The sequence below is a fragment of the Chelonoidis abingdonii genome, chromosome 6 (assembly GCF_003597395.2).
Source record: "Chelonoidis abingdonii isolate Lonesome George chromosome 6, CheloAbing_2.0, whole genome shotgun sequence".
Taxonomy (NCBI): Eukaryota; Metazoa; Chordata; order Testudines; family Testudinidae; genus Chelonoidis; species Chelonoidis abingdonii.
Genome location: NC_133774.1, coordinates 122,725,434 through 122,739,081, shown reverse-complemented (window position 1 = coordinate 122,739,081; position 13,648 = coordinate 122,725,434). Strand labels below are relative to the sequence as shown.

Here is a 13,648-nt window from a genome sequence, read left to right as displayed (position 1 = left end):
AGACTCCCAAGGGAAGGAGCCAGTCTTAGCCCTTGCTATTTGTACTGGTGGTTTTAGAGCTGGAGGCTGAGAGTGCCTGGTGCTGCCTGAGCACTTCCCAGGAGTCTCCTGTCTTCTGCAGCAACTTCCCCACTCCTTTTCTCTCCTCCAGCTTTGGGGACTGGCATGAAACTGTGAAATTGCACCTTAAAATAGCATGTCCATTTATATGAATGTCTGATTACCCAAAGGCTACACTGGAGACACATTATGGCTGTGGATAACTAGGATTTTCAGATACATGGAAAATGTCTGTTCGAACAATTTAATAAGTACATAAACCTTACTAGGGCTTATCATCAATGGCTTAATTAAACTGACTCCTCTTAGTGGACGTGCAGCAACTGCACTATTTATCAAAAAGCAAATAAATGAAGAAGTCTAAATCTTTTTAACTGTACAATATCAGATTCTAGATGAAAGTGATATAGAAATGTTAAAAATTAAGTTTGAATCTGGTTTGCTCTGTTTATTTATGTTTTTGGAAAAAATCATTAAAATGGTTGAAACAGGGTTTGAAAAATAAGCACATGTGCATAGTGTTTTATTTATTTTTAAGGACTCTTATTTGCTTAAGTATATTTCATAGAAGACCTTTAAATAAAAAGGAAGATTCCACAATTATTTTCGATTGAAATTCACACAGAAATATTTTCTTAGTAAGAAGATCTAATTTAAATTACCAAATAGCAAATACTTTGGGGGATACTGTTACAATTTCAGTGTTTTTATAACTCTCACCTAGTCTGATTTTATTCTCTAGAAGCTGAAATTCTGGATAGGAGTTACAGAATAGGACCTCAGGAAAATCATTTGGCACTTCAGTGAATAGGTAAAGCTGAAAACTGAATACAGTTTTCCGGAAAGGACCAGTGTGTACTAAAATACTATTTTCCCAACCAGAGCAAAAATATAAGCTTTTCTTGCTACTACTTTCCTGGAGATGTTGTCCAGAAATCTCCTTGCCTCCTTATGAAATTGTGTAGTGAAGTGGTCACACTATTCTGGCTTTCACACAAAACCTGATCCGACCCTCTGTGCTCCTACAGTATTATAAAAATATAAATAAAAAGAGAAAAAGAATTTCTAGAAGCTTGTATATTTTAACGCTTACTTTTCAGCAGTGTTCTTTAAGCTTGCCAGATCCTTTTCTACTGCGTCTAACTCAGACTCCTTTGTTTTTAATTTTTCTTGAATGTCTTTCATTTCCAGAAGCTTGGACAAAACAGGTGTAGCCTGTGAGCGTGCGCCTGATTAGTGAAAGAAAACAGAAAGCTGAGATGATTGATTGCCTACCATTACTTACTTAAACTAAAGGATGTGTTTAAAAATTGGGCTACTCACATGGCAGACATGCGAGACCAAAACTAGAGTCGCTTATAAAGCAAAGATTGAACATATAATAGTTCTCAAACACAGTCAGACGATTTCCTCACTCTGGAACTAAGGCATGTTTATCTACAACTATTTTTCCTAGATTTCCTGGAATAGAAGTACACTCAAACCTCGCAATAACGCGTCCCGCCATAAAGCGAAATCGCATATAATGCAATAACAGGTTGGCTCCCCTTTAAGGTACAGCATAATACAGTACGGTACTGTACCAATGGTCCAACACCATGGCAGAGGAGAGAAGCTGCAGCCCCGCACATGCTGGGGACAGAATTCCGATGCTGCTGGCACCGGTGTTCTCTGTCCCCAGCAGGCACGGGGCCCCAGCTTCTCTCTGGCTGCGGGCACCAGTGCTCTCTGTCCCCGGGAGGTGCAGGGCTGCGGTTTCTCTCCCACTTCAAGAGGAGCCGCAGCTTCCCAGCTGGGAACAGAGAACTCCGTGTGTGTGTGTGTGTGTGTGTGTGTGTGTCAGAGACAGACACACATTTCCCCCTTAAGTACGCCAACCCCACTCTAAGTACACTGCCTTTTTAAGTAGATCAACAAGTTGAGACAGCAGCTGCTGTCAGCAGGTTCCCTCGGTTCTGAGCCCTGAGGTGTCCCTCCCTGCTCTGTGGAGATGGGGTACAGGAGCAGGGGGAGGGGGACACCTTGACATCAGCACTCCTCTCCCCCGCCTCTGCACAGGAAGCAGCTCCAAGGCAGATGGCAGGAGCAGCACATGGCACTGGGAGGAGGGACACCTGAACTGCCCAGCAATTGACAGCCTGCTGAGCGGCTGCTGCACAGGGGACTTAGGGGAGCTGATGGGGGGCTGCTGGTTCCAAGCCTCCAATGGGGCTACAATGGGCTGCTCTTCCTGCAAGCAGTGGACAAAGCAGGCGGCTGCTAAACAATGTTGTAAGGGAGCATTGCACAAACTTTAAATGAGCACATTCTCTAATTGATCAGTGATATAACAATGAAACAATGTTAACCGGGACAACATTAAGTGAGGAGTTACTGTACCTGCCTTACTGGATCATTTAATTATGTAATTAATACATTTTTGGGTTTAACTGAAATACTTAATTGAAGATATATTTTTCCCTGTTAGATGGACTCCCCTTCCTGGTTAAAGCTTATGACATATGTTGTTTTGGTACCAAACAAAAGCTGGTTTATTTTTCCTGGATTGGAGATATTTGTCTATCACATTTGTAAATGGATTATCCAACACACTTCATGTGCACAGGGAACACTACAGTCATAACTTTTAATTAAACAATTTAAATAAGGCAAATATTTTTGTTCCAGTATTTTCATTTATGTCTTGCAGACTTCTTTGAATGACCATTTTTCTTAAATCAAGGGACTAACTGGGATTTGATTTTAAGTAGAATACATCTTCAGTCAAATAGATTTTACAGTTATCCAGGGTAAGGTTCTAAATACAATTTTACTGTTGGCATTTGTTAAAACATTTAAAGCAGTAAGCTAGTCAGCAAAGATGATATGGTAGGAAACAAAAATAATGATTACCTCCACTCAGAGTCCCCTGAGGATCAAACATATCTCCTCCAAGAGTGACGGTTCTTTTCATTATGTTTTTGTCAAAAGTCACTTTTTTGGCATTATTCATGTTATCACAAACCAGTGTTGTTCCAAAGACATATTCCATTGCCTTCTGCAGTTCAGACTCATACCCAACCAGAGAGAGGGCCAAATGCACATTGTCAGCACCAACCTAACAGTCAAAGGAAACGGTATTAGTGTTCCACAAGAATTAGATAAAGAGTTTTTAAATCCAGTTTCTTGCTCCCCTTATAAGGTTTTGTAACATTAGAATTCCTCAATACCATGTACTAATACATCAGCAGCAAGTGCCTTTGAACTACTTGACTGTAGGTAAAAACCCTGACTCAATCTCTCCCCTTTTCCAGTCAGAGTATTAATAGGCACTACAATCAAGTAAGTTCAGCAATGTATCTCTCCCAGACATTATTTGGCTCACTCCTTTCTTTGAGACTGGCAACACATAACTTTATTGTTCTGCTCAGCTCCTCCTTCCTCTAAGAGTGAGTTCAGTTCTTTGCTCCACTCCCACTCAGCCCATGTATTGTCTATTGTGCTTTTGCAGAATGGTAACAGCTAACAAAGCATGTCAATTTTAAGTAACAAAACAAAAGAAAGAAAAACATACACAGCAAAAGAATATATCTAAAGACATACCAAGCGTTTTGCCGCCATCACAGTTTCTTGTCTAATACACTGTGCTGAAATTTTATTTAGTGGAATTATGGTGTATCGACGCTTCAGTTCACCTTTTTCTAGCAGTTTTTTACCAATAACCTAAAATTTAGAAAAAAAATTTACATAAGGCTATCAAAACACATAGCAAATTGTGAAAACTAAGATAACTGAAAAAATTTCTTACAGGAATGACACACATACTGGAGAGTTTAACATTTGGCCTAAGGAGGCATGACTCAATTGATCTATATTAATTCAAACTCATTGAAGGTAAATGCACTATTTGCTAAGGTATCTGCTTAAGGATACCGTATTGGTATGGGCCAAGATTTTTAGTGGTAACTAGGGATTTGAAGGGGCCTCAAATTTGGGGCTGGGGATCAACTGGAGATACTTTAAAGGGGCCTGATTTTCAGAGTGCAGGTGCTCAGCACTTCCTGAAAATCTGCATTCTTTTAAATTGTCTGAAGTTGAGACCCCAAGTCACTAATCCCTTTTGAAAATCTTGGCCGTAATGCACAAAGTTTTAACTACACATCTCCCAGGAGCGTTCACAGAAGTTGCATGACTAAATCACAGGGTTGAATACAGCCAAAGAGATGTACTCAAATGCTACATGTTAAGAAACATACCTCTGTGTCCACCACAATGTTATAGAGTTTTCCCCCAGCTACCACTTCTAGAGCTGTTGCTGTGGAGATCTCTTTCACGGTGATTAGAGAGGCAACAAGCCCTTTTATATGGTTTGGATTCCAATTTTTTTCTGGATCCCTTAAAATAAATTAAAACGATATGATAGCATACAAATTATGCTTCTTTAGGATGAAAAACAGCTTATGACAAACTCCAAACCCACATACACTAATATAAAAATTCCACAATATGCAGAGCTATAATATTCTGAAGCCACAGACAGCTAAATTATTTTAAAACTTCATAAACAAATAAATAAGGTTTCCCAAGTAAACCATCAGCTGTGGAATAAATAGAACAATCCTGCCGTCAACATTGCCTCAAGTTGTTCATAAAACTTGGCACTACAAATAGTTATGCAGAACTGACTTTATTAATAAGCTAACAACATTTGGGAGCATTGCTAATATTTCTAATTGACATATAAACGGACATATTTTGGCGTTAAGTTAAAGTTATATGAAGCAAGCCTATTCACTAGGTACGAGGTATAAATCTTTCATTAAAGCAGTTTTTTACATAGTTACATGAAGGAGGTTTGGGGAGATTATGAAGACGTTCATGAAAAATTTTTTTCTCAAAAGTAAGAAGTCATTGATTTATCATCATTTACATGTTATCACTAGCCTTTTAGATTTGAATGAGGTTGTTAAAGGCACTATTTAAAGAGGTACACATACAAAATTTAACAATATAACAATGGATCATAGCAAACTTTAGACAAGATATAGCATGTTTCTCTAACTGAAAATACTAATGCCTATGGATATTTAAAGAAAACTGCATTTCTCAATAGTGACAGTATAAAACTGATCAGTAATTAGCTGCCAAAATATTTCTAAGCAAAAAGGATAACAGTTTTGATGCTATATCATCAGAAATAAGCAGCTAACATTTGCAAGCATATAATAAATGCATCTGCTGTTTTCACTTTTACTTCTCCCAGTGGAGAGTGCACTGGACTGTAGCTCGGGAGACTAGCCCTGCCACTGGCAGGATGGACTTGGGCAAGTCATGTTACTTCTTCATACCCCAATTTCCCCATCTGTAAAAAGGAGATGATATTTACTGCCTTTATAAAGTGCTTGGACATCCGTGGGTATAAAGAGCTGCGTAAGTGCCAGTAATATATTATTGTCCTAAATACCTGGGCAGATTAATCATGCCATAACAGAAAGTCAGTAATGGAAAGGGAAGCAAACTATTTATATACCAATAGCAAAACAAATGACTTCTTGAATTGTCGTTCTCTTGAGTTTACACAATCTTATAAAAGTTTCTAGAGGACATTTTTTTTTAAAAAGGATGTTTAGTGAACATTAGAGTACAATTCTGAGGCCTTACTTATATTCAAACCGCAGACTGGGAAACTTGGCCATTAAGGCTTCATATGACTCCCTCAACTGATTGACGTCACGAGACAGCTCTCTCCGTTTTGCTAAAAGAGTTTCTTCTTTTTTGCCTAAAAGAGCCAAACAAAAATATCACTGAACTTTTTAGTTACAATCTTTGCAGATTTAGATATGAAGCAGTTTAGAAGCAGGTACACAGCACGTAGCCCAAGCCATGATGAGAAGTCGTTCCTTCTCCCAAGATTCTTACAGCTATAATTTAAGCAAAATATTGGCACCCAAATATTCCAAAGAGACATAAATTAGAAACCTGGAATCTTGCAAGCTTCAGTGAGATTTACAGAAAAACAACAACTGGTACTTTTAGCTAGATAAATGAACTTTTTGCAGTGAGGAGACAAAAAATTCCGAGACACTTTACCTTGCTTAGGACATTTTCCAACTTCGGTGCCTAAAGTAAGGCACTAAAACTGGTTGGATTTTCAGAAATGGCAAACACTGGCATTAGCTATTGACTTTGGCCTGGATTTTCATTTACACTAGAGCCCCTTTACACTCTAGCTCTGCATTTACACTGTAAAGGGGCCTCAAATTGGATGCGAGTTACACTTATGTTGACAGTGTGGTGTGAAGGTGCCTTAATGAAAATGAAAGTCATTGCCCTTTACTGGGAAGAGGTTGGGGAAAACTTTTAGTCTGGTGACTCAATTTAAATACTCAGAGTTTATAAATCTTGGCCTGTAAGTTTAAACTAGTATGCTTTTACCTTCAACAGGCAACCATACAGCCCCTATGATCTACGAACTCTAACCTGCTGCAAGTAAGAAAGCTGCATATTTTCCCAACTAATTCCGTTGTGCTACCTATTTACCCATATTTAATTAATGGAATAGTAACCATTCATTAAAATGGCAGAAATATTAATTTCTTCAGAGTTCTCTTCCTATATTTCCAGGCTCTTTCTTCACACCAAATTCTTCTAGATCGTCCTATACTTCCACCCACCAATCCCAAAATTGCTGTTCTACCAGTATAGTCAGTACAACAAACCTTCATAGTTTAGCTTTTTCATTTCATTTTCTAGTTTTTCTTTCAGCTTTTTGACAGCTTCAAATGCTTCTTGATCTTTCTTGTAGCCACCATCCATCTTTTTCACTTCCGCTTGTTTTGTCTTTAATTCTTGTTGAGCATGTTTCAACTTCATTTGAGCCTATAGTGAAACACAGGACAAACAACCTGGAGGTTTTCAAACAGTATGATTATATAGATTTAGAATTTCTACATTATCAGGGTGCTTGGGTTATCATTCAGGATCCTTATCACTTACAGTAGTGTCAAATAGCATCCTTGGCATTTAATGCAATGGTAGATGGGGGACAGAGTTTGGAAATAAAATTATGATATTGTGCATCTGTGTTATTTTAGGTCATATATTAAAAGGCAGGATGAGGGAAGGTTTCAGAGAGGATAATTAGGGCTAGTAAATGAATGAAAAGGAGCAGGCCCCCTTGGGGATTTTCAAAACCACATTTCTTCAGATAAATCATGTAACACATTCCTCACTAAGGACTATGCATATGTTAAGTTTGAAGTTTTAATTTAAAACTGTGCATTAGAGCACAATAACACATATGAAAGTTTGACAGAAGAGAGACACATTCTTTGTCCACAAGTGTTTGAACAAATAATTTAACCAATTAAAAAACAAAATGAACAAAAACAAGCAACCAAAACTAAAACACCATCGAGAACAATTCATTCTGTGTTTACCATACATTAGAACCTTCAGTTTCAAAAGATAAACTTTTGGAACATGTTATTAATGAGACTGGGACAAAGAATTTAGTATGAATGTACCAAATGACTATTACTAAGGCTACGTCTTCATTAAAAATGCTGCAGTAGTCCCACTGTAGCACTTCGGTGTAGACACCCATTAGTGATCGGTTTAGTTAATCCGTCTCCCTGAGAGGTGGCACATAAATCAACAGAAGAATTCTTCCTTCCCCCTTGCACCGTCTCTACCAAGGAGTGGGGTTGTGAGGTCAGCTTAACTACATCACTTAGGGATGTGAATTTTTCACACACCCCCTAGAGATGTAGCTGGGTTAACCTAACTTTCTAGCCTAAATCTGGCATAAATTAGAACAAATACCAACATACCTTGCCCACAGATCTGCATGATTTAAAATTAAAATTAATCTTTTCATGATTACCATGGCCAAAATCAGAACTTTCAGAGCTTTCTCCCATCATTTAAAACACCGAGTAACAAAGAGAACAAGTATCCATCTACTGAGCAAGACCAATCAATGAATTTTTATAAGTCTGGTTTTCATATACACCGTGGAATTTAGGGCTTTAATTAGTTTGAACTGGTTATATTTAATTTTAAACATTTTTTATGTTTACATTAAGTTAACATAAAAAAATGAGTACCATGACTTTCTTTTTTAAATCTAAAATTATAATTTTTGTATTTTTTCTCACGTCAGTGCCATGGATTTTCCCAATTTATGTTATCACAAACAGCTAGCCTTGACAATACAATATGCTATCATGCATTGCCTGTTACAGAACATCCCTGTAAAGCATTTTTGATAACCAAATGGAATGTTGCTGAGCAAGCTTTTCAAGACAAAGTTAATAAAAACATCAATGCTTGTTTGGGACATGGTTAGCTTCTATTCGTACCTGCTTAGCCGCCGTTTCTGCTTTACTAATGTCATTCTTGCATGTCATCATCTGTCCAGCAAGAGTTGCTTCTTCACCATCTTCATTGCTGGACAGACCAGCAGACACGGCATTAAAATGGTGCTGTGCAGCAGCCAGGGCATTTGTATCTTTGTCACTTGCCTCCTGCAGAGCATTTAGCCCATCTTTTATCTTCTTTACTTCCTGCTCCTTTGCCACTACAGCCTTAGAATCCTTTAGGAAAACAAATCAGATCCCTTTGAGAGAGTAACTTCAGCTTGAAATCTAAACAGTATTGAAAAATAAGTTGCAAATAGTTTAAGGTACTACATTCCCAAGCCCCCTTGCCATTATTTGTGATGGTCAATCACACATTTATATTTTTAAAATGTTTTCTTGCCTGTATTGTTGCATGAAAGAGCCACACGAACGGGGCAAACACAAAGTGTTGCACAAAATACACTGGAAAAATAAATTACTGTAAATGATACAGATTAGCGGGGAAAAGGTTTTTTTTTTTTGTTTGTTTTTTTAAGTATTATTGGTAACAGTAACAAGTAAAAAGATATGACAGAAATGTGAATCTTGACAGTCTAATTTAATCTTCAGAACATCCATATTCTCACAGAGCAACATATTTTAAAGTTATTGTGATCCTCCCTGAATTTCATAAAAAAGAAAATATTAGCTGAGGGGGCCTATTCTGTTCATACACACACAATTCCTAATGGAAATATATTCTTTATATCAGGCTACACAGGAACACCGAGCTTAAAACAAAATCTCTCTCTCAGGTCACACTGAAGGGGTAAATCAAATCTTTATTAAAGGGCAAATTTAGACTACTTTATATAATACATGATATTGTAAAAAGGCAATGCCACTTATTCTTTATCTCTACAGAATACAGACCCTGGACTTCAGAAAAGCAGACTGACTCCTTCAGTGAACTGATGGGCAGAATCCCCTGGGAGACTAATATGAGGGGGGAAGGAGTCCAGGAGAGCTGACTGTATTTTAAAGAAGCCTTATTGAGGGCACAGAAACAAACTACCCCGATGTGCAGAAAGAATAGCAAATACGGCAGGCAACCAGCTTCACTTAACAAAGAAATAGTTGGTGAACTTAAACTCAAAAAGGAAGCTTACAAGAAGTGGAAACTTGAACAGATGACTAGGGAGGAGTATAAAAACATTGCTCGAGCATATAGGGATGTAATCAGGAAGGCCAAAGCACAATTGGAGTTGCAGCTAGCAAGGGATGTGAAGGGTAACAAGAAGGGTTATGTTAGCAACAAGAAAGTGGTCTGGGAAAGTGTAGGATCCTTATTTAATGGGAAGGCAACCTAGTGACGGAAGATGTGGAAAAAGCTGAAGTACTTAATGCTTTTTTTGCCTCAGTCTTCAGAGACAAGGTCAGCTCCCAGACTGCTGCACTGGGCAGAACAGTATGGGAGGAAGTTAGCAGCCCTCAGTGGTGAAAGAACAGGTTAAGGACTATTTAGAAAAGCTGAACATGCTCAAGTCCACGGGGCTCGATGCAATGCATCTGAGGCTGCTGAGAGAGTTGGCTGATGTGATTGCAGAGCCATTGGCCATTATCTTTGAAAACTTGTGGCAAGCAGGGGAGGTCCCGGACAATTGGAAAAAGACAAATATAGTGCCCATCTTTAAAAAGGCAACAAGGGGAATCCGGGGAAGTACACGTACAGTTGCCTCCCAGTCTCCAAAAATCATGGAGGAGGTTCCTCAAGGTCCTTTTGGCCTTGAGGATGGGGTGCATGGTTCCCTGGCCAAGTCCATGCCTGACAAACTTAACTGAAATTTCTGTGATGAGATAACTAGGCTCTATGGATATTGGAAGCAGTGGACCGTGAACCTGACTTTGCAAAGCTGTGATATATCTCCCAGTAATTCTTGCCAGCAAGTTCAAAGTAAGTATGGATTAGATGATGGACTATAGGTGGATAGAAAGCTGGCTAACATCGTCAGACTCACCTGGTAGTTAGATGCAACGCCGATAATCTAGTTGGCAGCTGGTACAAGCAAAGTGCCCCAGGGGTCAGTTCTGGGCCATGTTTGTTCAGCATCCATTAATGATTCTGGATGGTGGTGATTGCACCCTCAGCAAATTTGGTGGGATGACACTAAAATGGAGGGAGAGGTAATATGGCTGGAGGGTTGGGATAAGGTCCGAAGTGACCTAGACTAATGGAGGACGGGGACAAAAGAAAATCTGATGAGGGTCACTAGGACAAAGTGCAGGAGTCCTGCACTTAGGATGGAGGATCCATGCCCTGCTAACAGGCTGGGGACCAAACTGGCTAGCACCGCGGCTAACGGCGTCTGGCAGAAAGATTGGGGATTACAGTGGATAAGAAGCTTTGGATATGAAATTCAGCAGTGTGCCCTTGTTGACAAAGCAAGCGCTAATGGGCATAATTGGGCTGCATAGTAGGAGCACGCCAATGTGATCGAGGGAAGGGATATACCCGCTCTATTTGGCCACTGGTGAGGCCATACCCTGGAGTAATGGCATCATTTTGGGCCCCCACTACAGAAAGGTGTGGATCAAATTGGAGAAAGTCCAAGCGGAGGGGAACGAAAATGATCAGGGGGCTGGGCACATGACTTACAAGGTGAGCTGAGGGAACTGGGACTTGTTCAACTCTGCAGAAGGGTGAGGGGGGATTTTGATAGCAGCCTTCAGCTAACTGAAGAGGTTCAAAGAAGGAATGGAGCTCAGCTGTTCTCAGTGGTGCAGATGACAGAACAAGGAGTAATAGTTTCAAGTTGCAGTGGTGAGATCTAGGCTGGATATTAGGAAAAACTATTCACTAGGAGGGTGTGAAGGGCACTGGAATTGTTACCTAGGGAGGTGGAGGATCTCCATCCTTAGAGGTTTTTAAGGCCCTGGCTTGACAAGCCTGGCTGCTGGGATGGTTAGTTGGTGTTGGTCCTGCTTTGGAAGCAGGGTAGTTGACTAGATGACTCCTGAGGCTGTCTTTCCACCCTAAATCCCTAAGATTCTAAACCTGTGGTGCCCTTGTCACGTTTATGTCCATAATTTGTCCCAAACACTCTTATCTCTCTTGACTACCATTACAGAAAAGTAAATAATCACAACATAACACTATTATATATTACTGAAGATTTTGTAGTGCACCATTTAAATATTTTCTGAAGTTTAAAAACAAGGGCCTTACTGTTTACCTCCTCCATGCTTTTACTAATTCTTTACATTTCTTCTCTTCACTTTTAAGTTTTGCTTTTGAGAATCAAGAGCACTTTGTGCTTTGTATCAACTCTCTGAATTCTGCAAGAACATTCTTCCAGTGAACGAAGTACACCACCAAACTCTATATCAAGACAAAAGAAAGTAACTCATACTAAAAGAAACTGTTTAATTAATCATAATATTGTCATTATATCCACTGGGCATGGGAAGGGGAAAAAAAAGGTTAAAAAACAAATTCCCCTTACCACTGCACTGAAAATTCTTTTGTTTTAACCACATAATACAAATAGGGACCTACCCAATTCATAGCCCATTTGTTAATTTCACGGTCACAGGATGTTTTAAAAATCGTAAATTTGATGATTTCAGATATTTAAATCTGAAATTTCACGATGATGTAACTGTAGGGGTCTGACCTAAAAAGAGAGAGTGTGTGTGTTGCGGTACTGCCACTCTTAGTCAGCGGTGCTGCCATCCAGAGCTGAGCTGGTTCCCACCCAACAGACACAGACACCCACTCTTCCGCGCCCACCCAGCTCTAAGGCAGCAGCACAGAAGTAAAGGTGGCAAGACTGCTACCCCTCTCCCGCCGCCCCAATATACCTGTGACCTCCTCACAACCTCCCTTGGATTAGGATCCCCAATATTGAGAAACGCTGGTCTCCACTGTGAAATCTGTATAGTATAGGGTAAAAGTACACAAAAGACCAGATTTCACAGTCCATCTTTCATTTCACAGTCTAATCTTTCATTTATCTTAGGTATTACTTGTAATGATAGGTACACTATTTCAGATGGAAGTATAATTATTAAATCAACAGTGTGTTTTTCACATAATGGCTAAGAATTACAGTATATAGTGTATAAACATAAGCATATAAAACCCGAAGGAAATCATTCTATCTTAAGTTCCCTCTAAGCTACGCAGCTGCCTATTAAGCCCCACACAGGGGCTCAGGGCTGTAGCAGGGAGAGGCACCCACTCCTGTTGGCCCCAGCATGGACCTGCTGCAGCGGGAAGAGGCACCTCTTCCCCAGCCCTAAGCTGCTGTGGTGAGAGAGGGATGAGGGGAGTCGTCCTCTCCCCACTGCAGCCCTGGGGCAGCCTGCACCCCAATCCCCTCATCCCAGGCCCCAACCCAGAGCCCAACCCCCCACACACACCCCAGCCCCTGAAACACTTCGGCCCCAACCCCACCACATTAATTTTCTTATGTGCACCAATATGAAGGTGATGTCCATATTGATGCACATAAAAAAATTCATTCTGCACATGAACATAAAAAATTAGAGGGAACACTGGTTAACTTCTCTCTATATTTTAATTCAGAAAAATGAAGTTATTCTTTTCCGATTTAATCCCTTGTGTTAATATATACATCAACAAACATATTTGTGTTCTCACTTACCTGATCTCTCTTCTTTTCCATCTCTGCTATTTCTTTGTTAAGTTCCTTCATCTTTTTCTCATTCTCAGCCATTGTTTCCTGAAGTTTTGCTATGTTAGCCTGCATTTCCTTTAACTCATCAGCAGAACGCACCTTCGTCTCTTCAGCCAAAACAAACTGATACGCAACATAGAGACGGCTTAAGTGTTCTATCTCTCGCATTACCTTCTGATACTCTAAATAGGATGAGCGTTCCTGAAAGAAAAGGCCACCAATAAAAATAAGCCAGCATTAAAAGTTTTTGTAATACGCCCATAGCATTTCTAAGAAGTTCTGTATAATTTTATGATCAATATTTGTAGCTATACAAGCCAAGATGAGTAATAAAATCTCATGCTTCAAAAGATATACGCCAATTCCTCAAGAGGGATGAGAAAGCAAGGAAGGATTCTCCTTTCCTACATACAGTAGTACCCAATTGGCTATATGCATTATTTTGCCTTTCTCTGAAGCATCAAATGCATTATACATACACGTGCCCGCTTAGCTAAATGTTAGCAAATGATGCTAATACAACAGCCTGCATTGTGCAAACACTTGGATATCCTTTCATGAACCAAA

At 39.6% G+C, this 13,648-nt stretch overlaps 1 protein-coding gene across 1 annotated transcript in view; it reads right to left on the bottom strand.

Moving 5' to 3' along the window:
* The window catches only part of SMC2 (structural maintenance of chromosomes 2), a 38,240-nt gene that overhangs the window by 14,142 nt on the left and 10,450 nt on the right, over positions 1 to 13,648 (bottom strand). Inside the window, 10 exon segments of the mRNA XM_075067379.1 lie at positions 1,154 to 1,289; positions 2,953 to 3,157; positions 3,643 to 3,762; positions 4,296 to 4,434; positions 5,701 to 5,818; positions 6,759 to 6,918; positions 8,403 to 8,636; positions 11,608 to 11,665; positions 11,667 to 11,760; positions 13,045 to 13,282. Coding sequence (XP_074923480.1) covers positions 1,154 to 1,289; positions 2,953 to 3,157; positions 3,643 to 3,762; positions 4,296 to 4,434; positions 5,701 to 5,818; positions 6,759 to 6,918; positions 8,403 to 8,636; positions 11,608 to 11,665; positions 11,667 to 11,760; positions 13,045 to 13,282 — 1,502 coding nt within the window.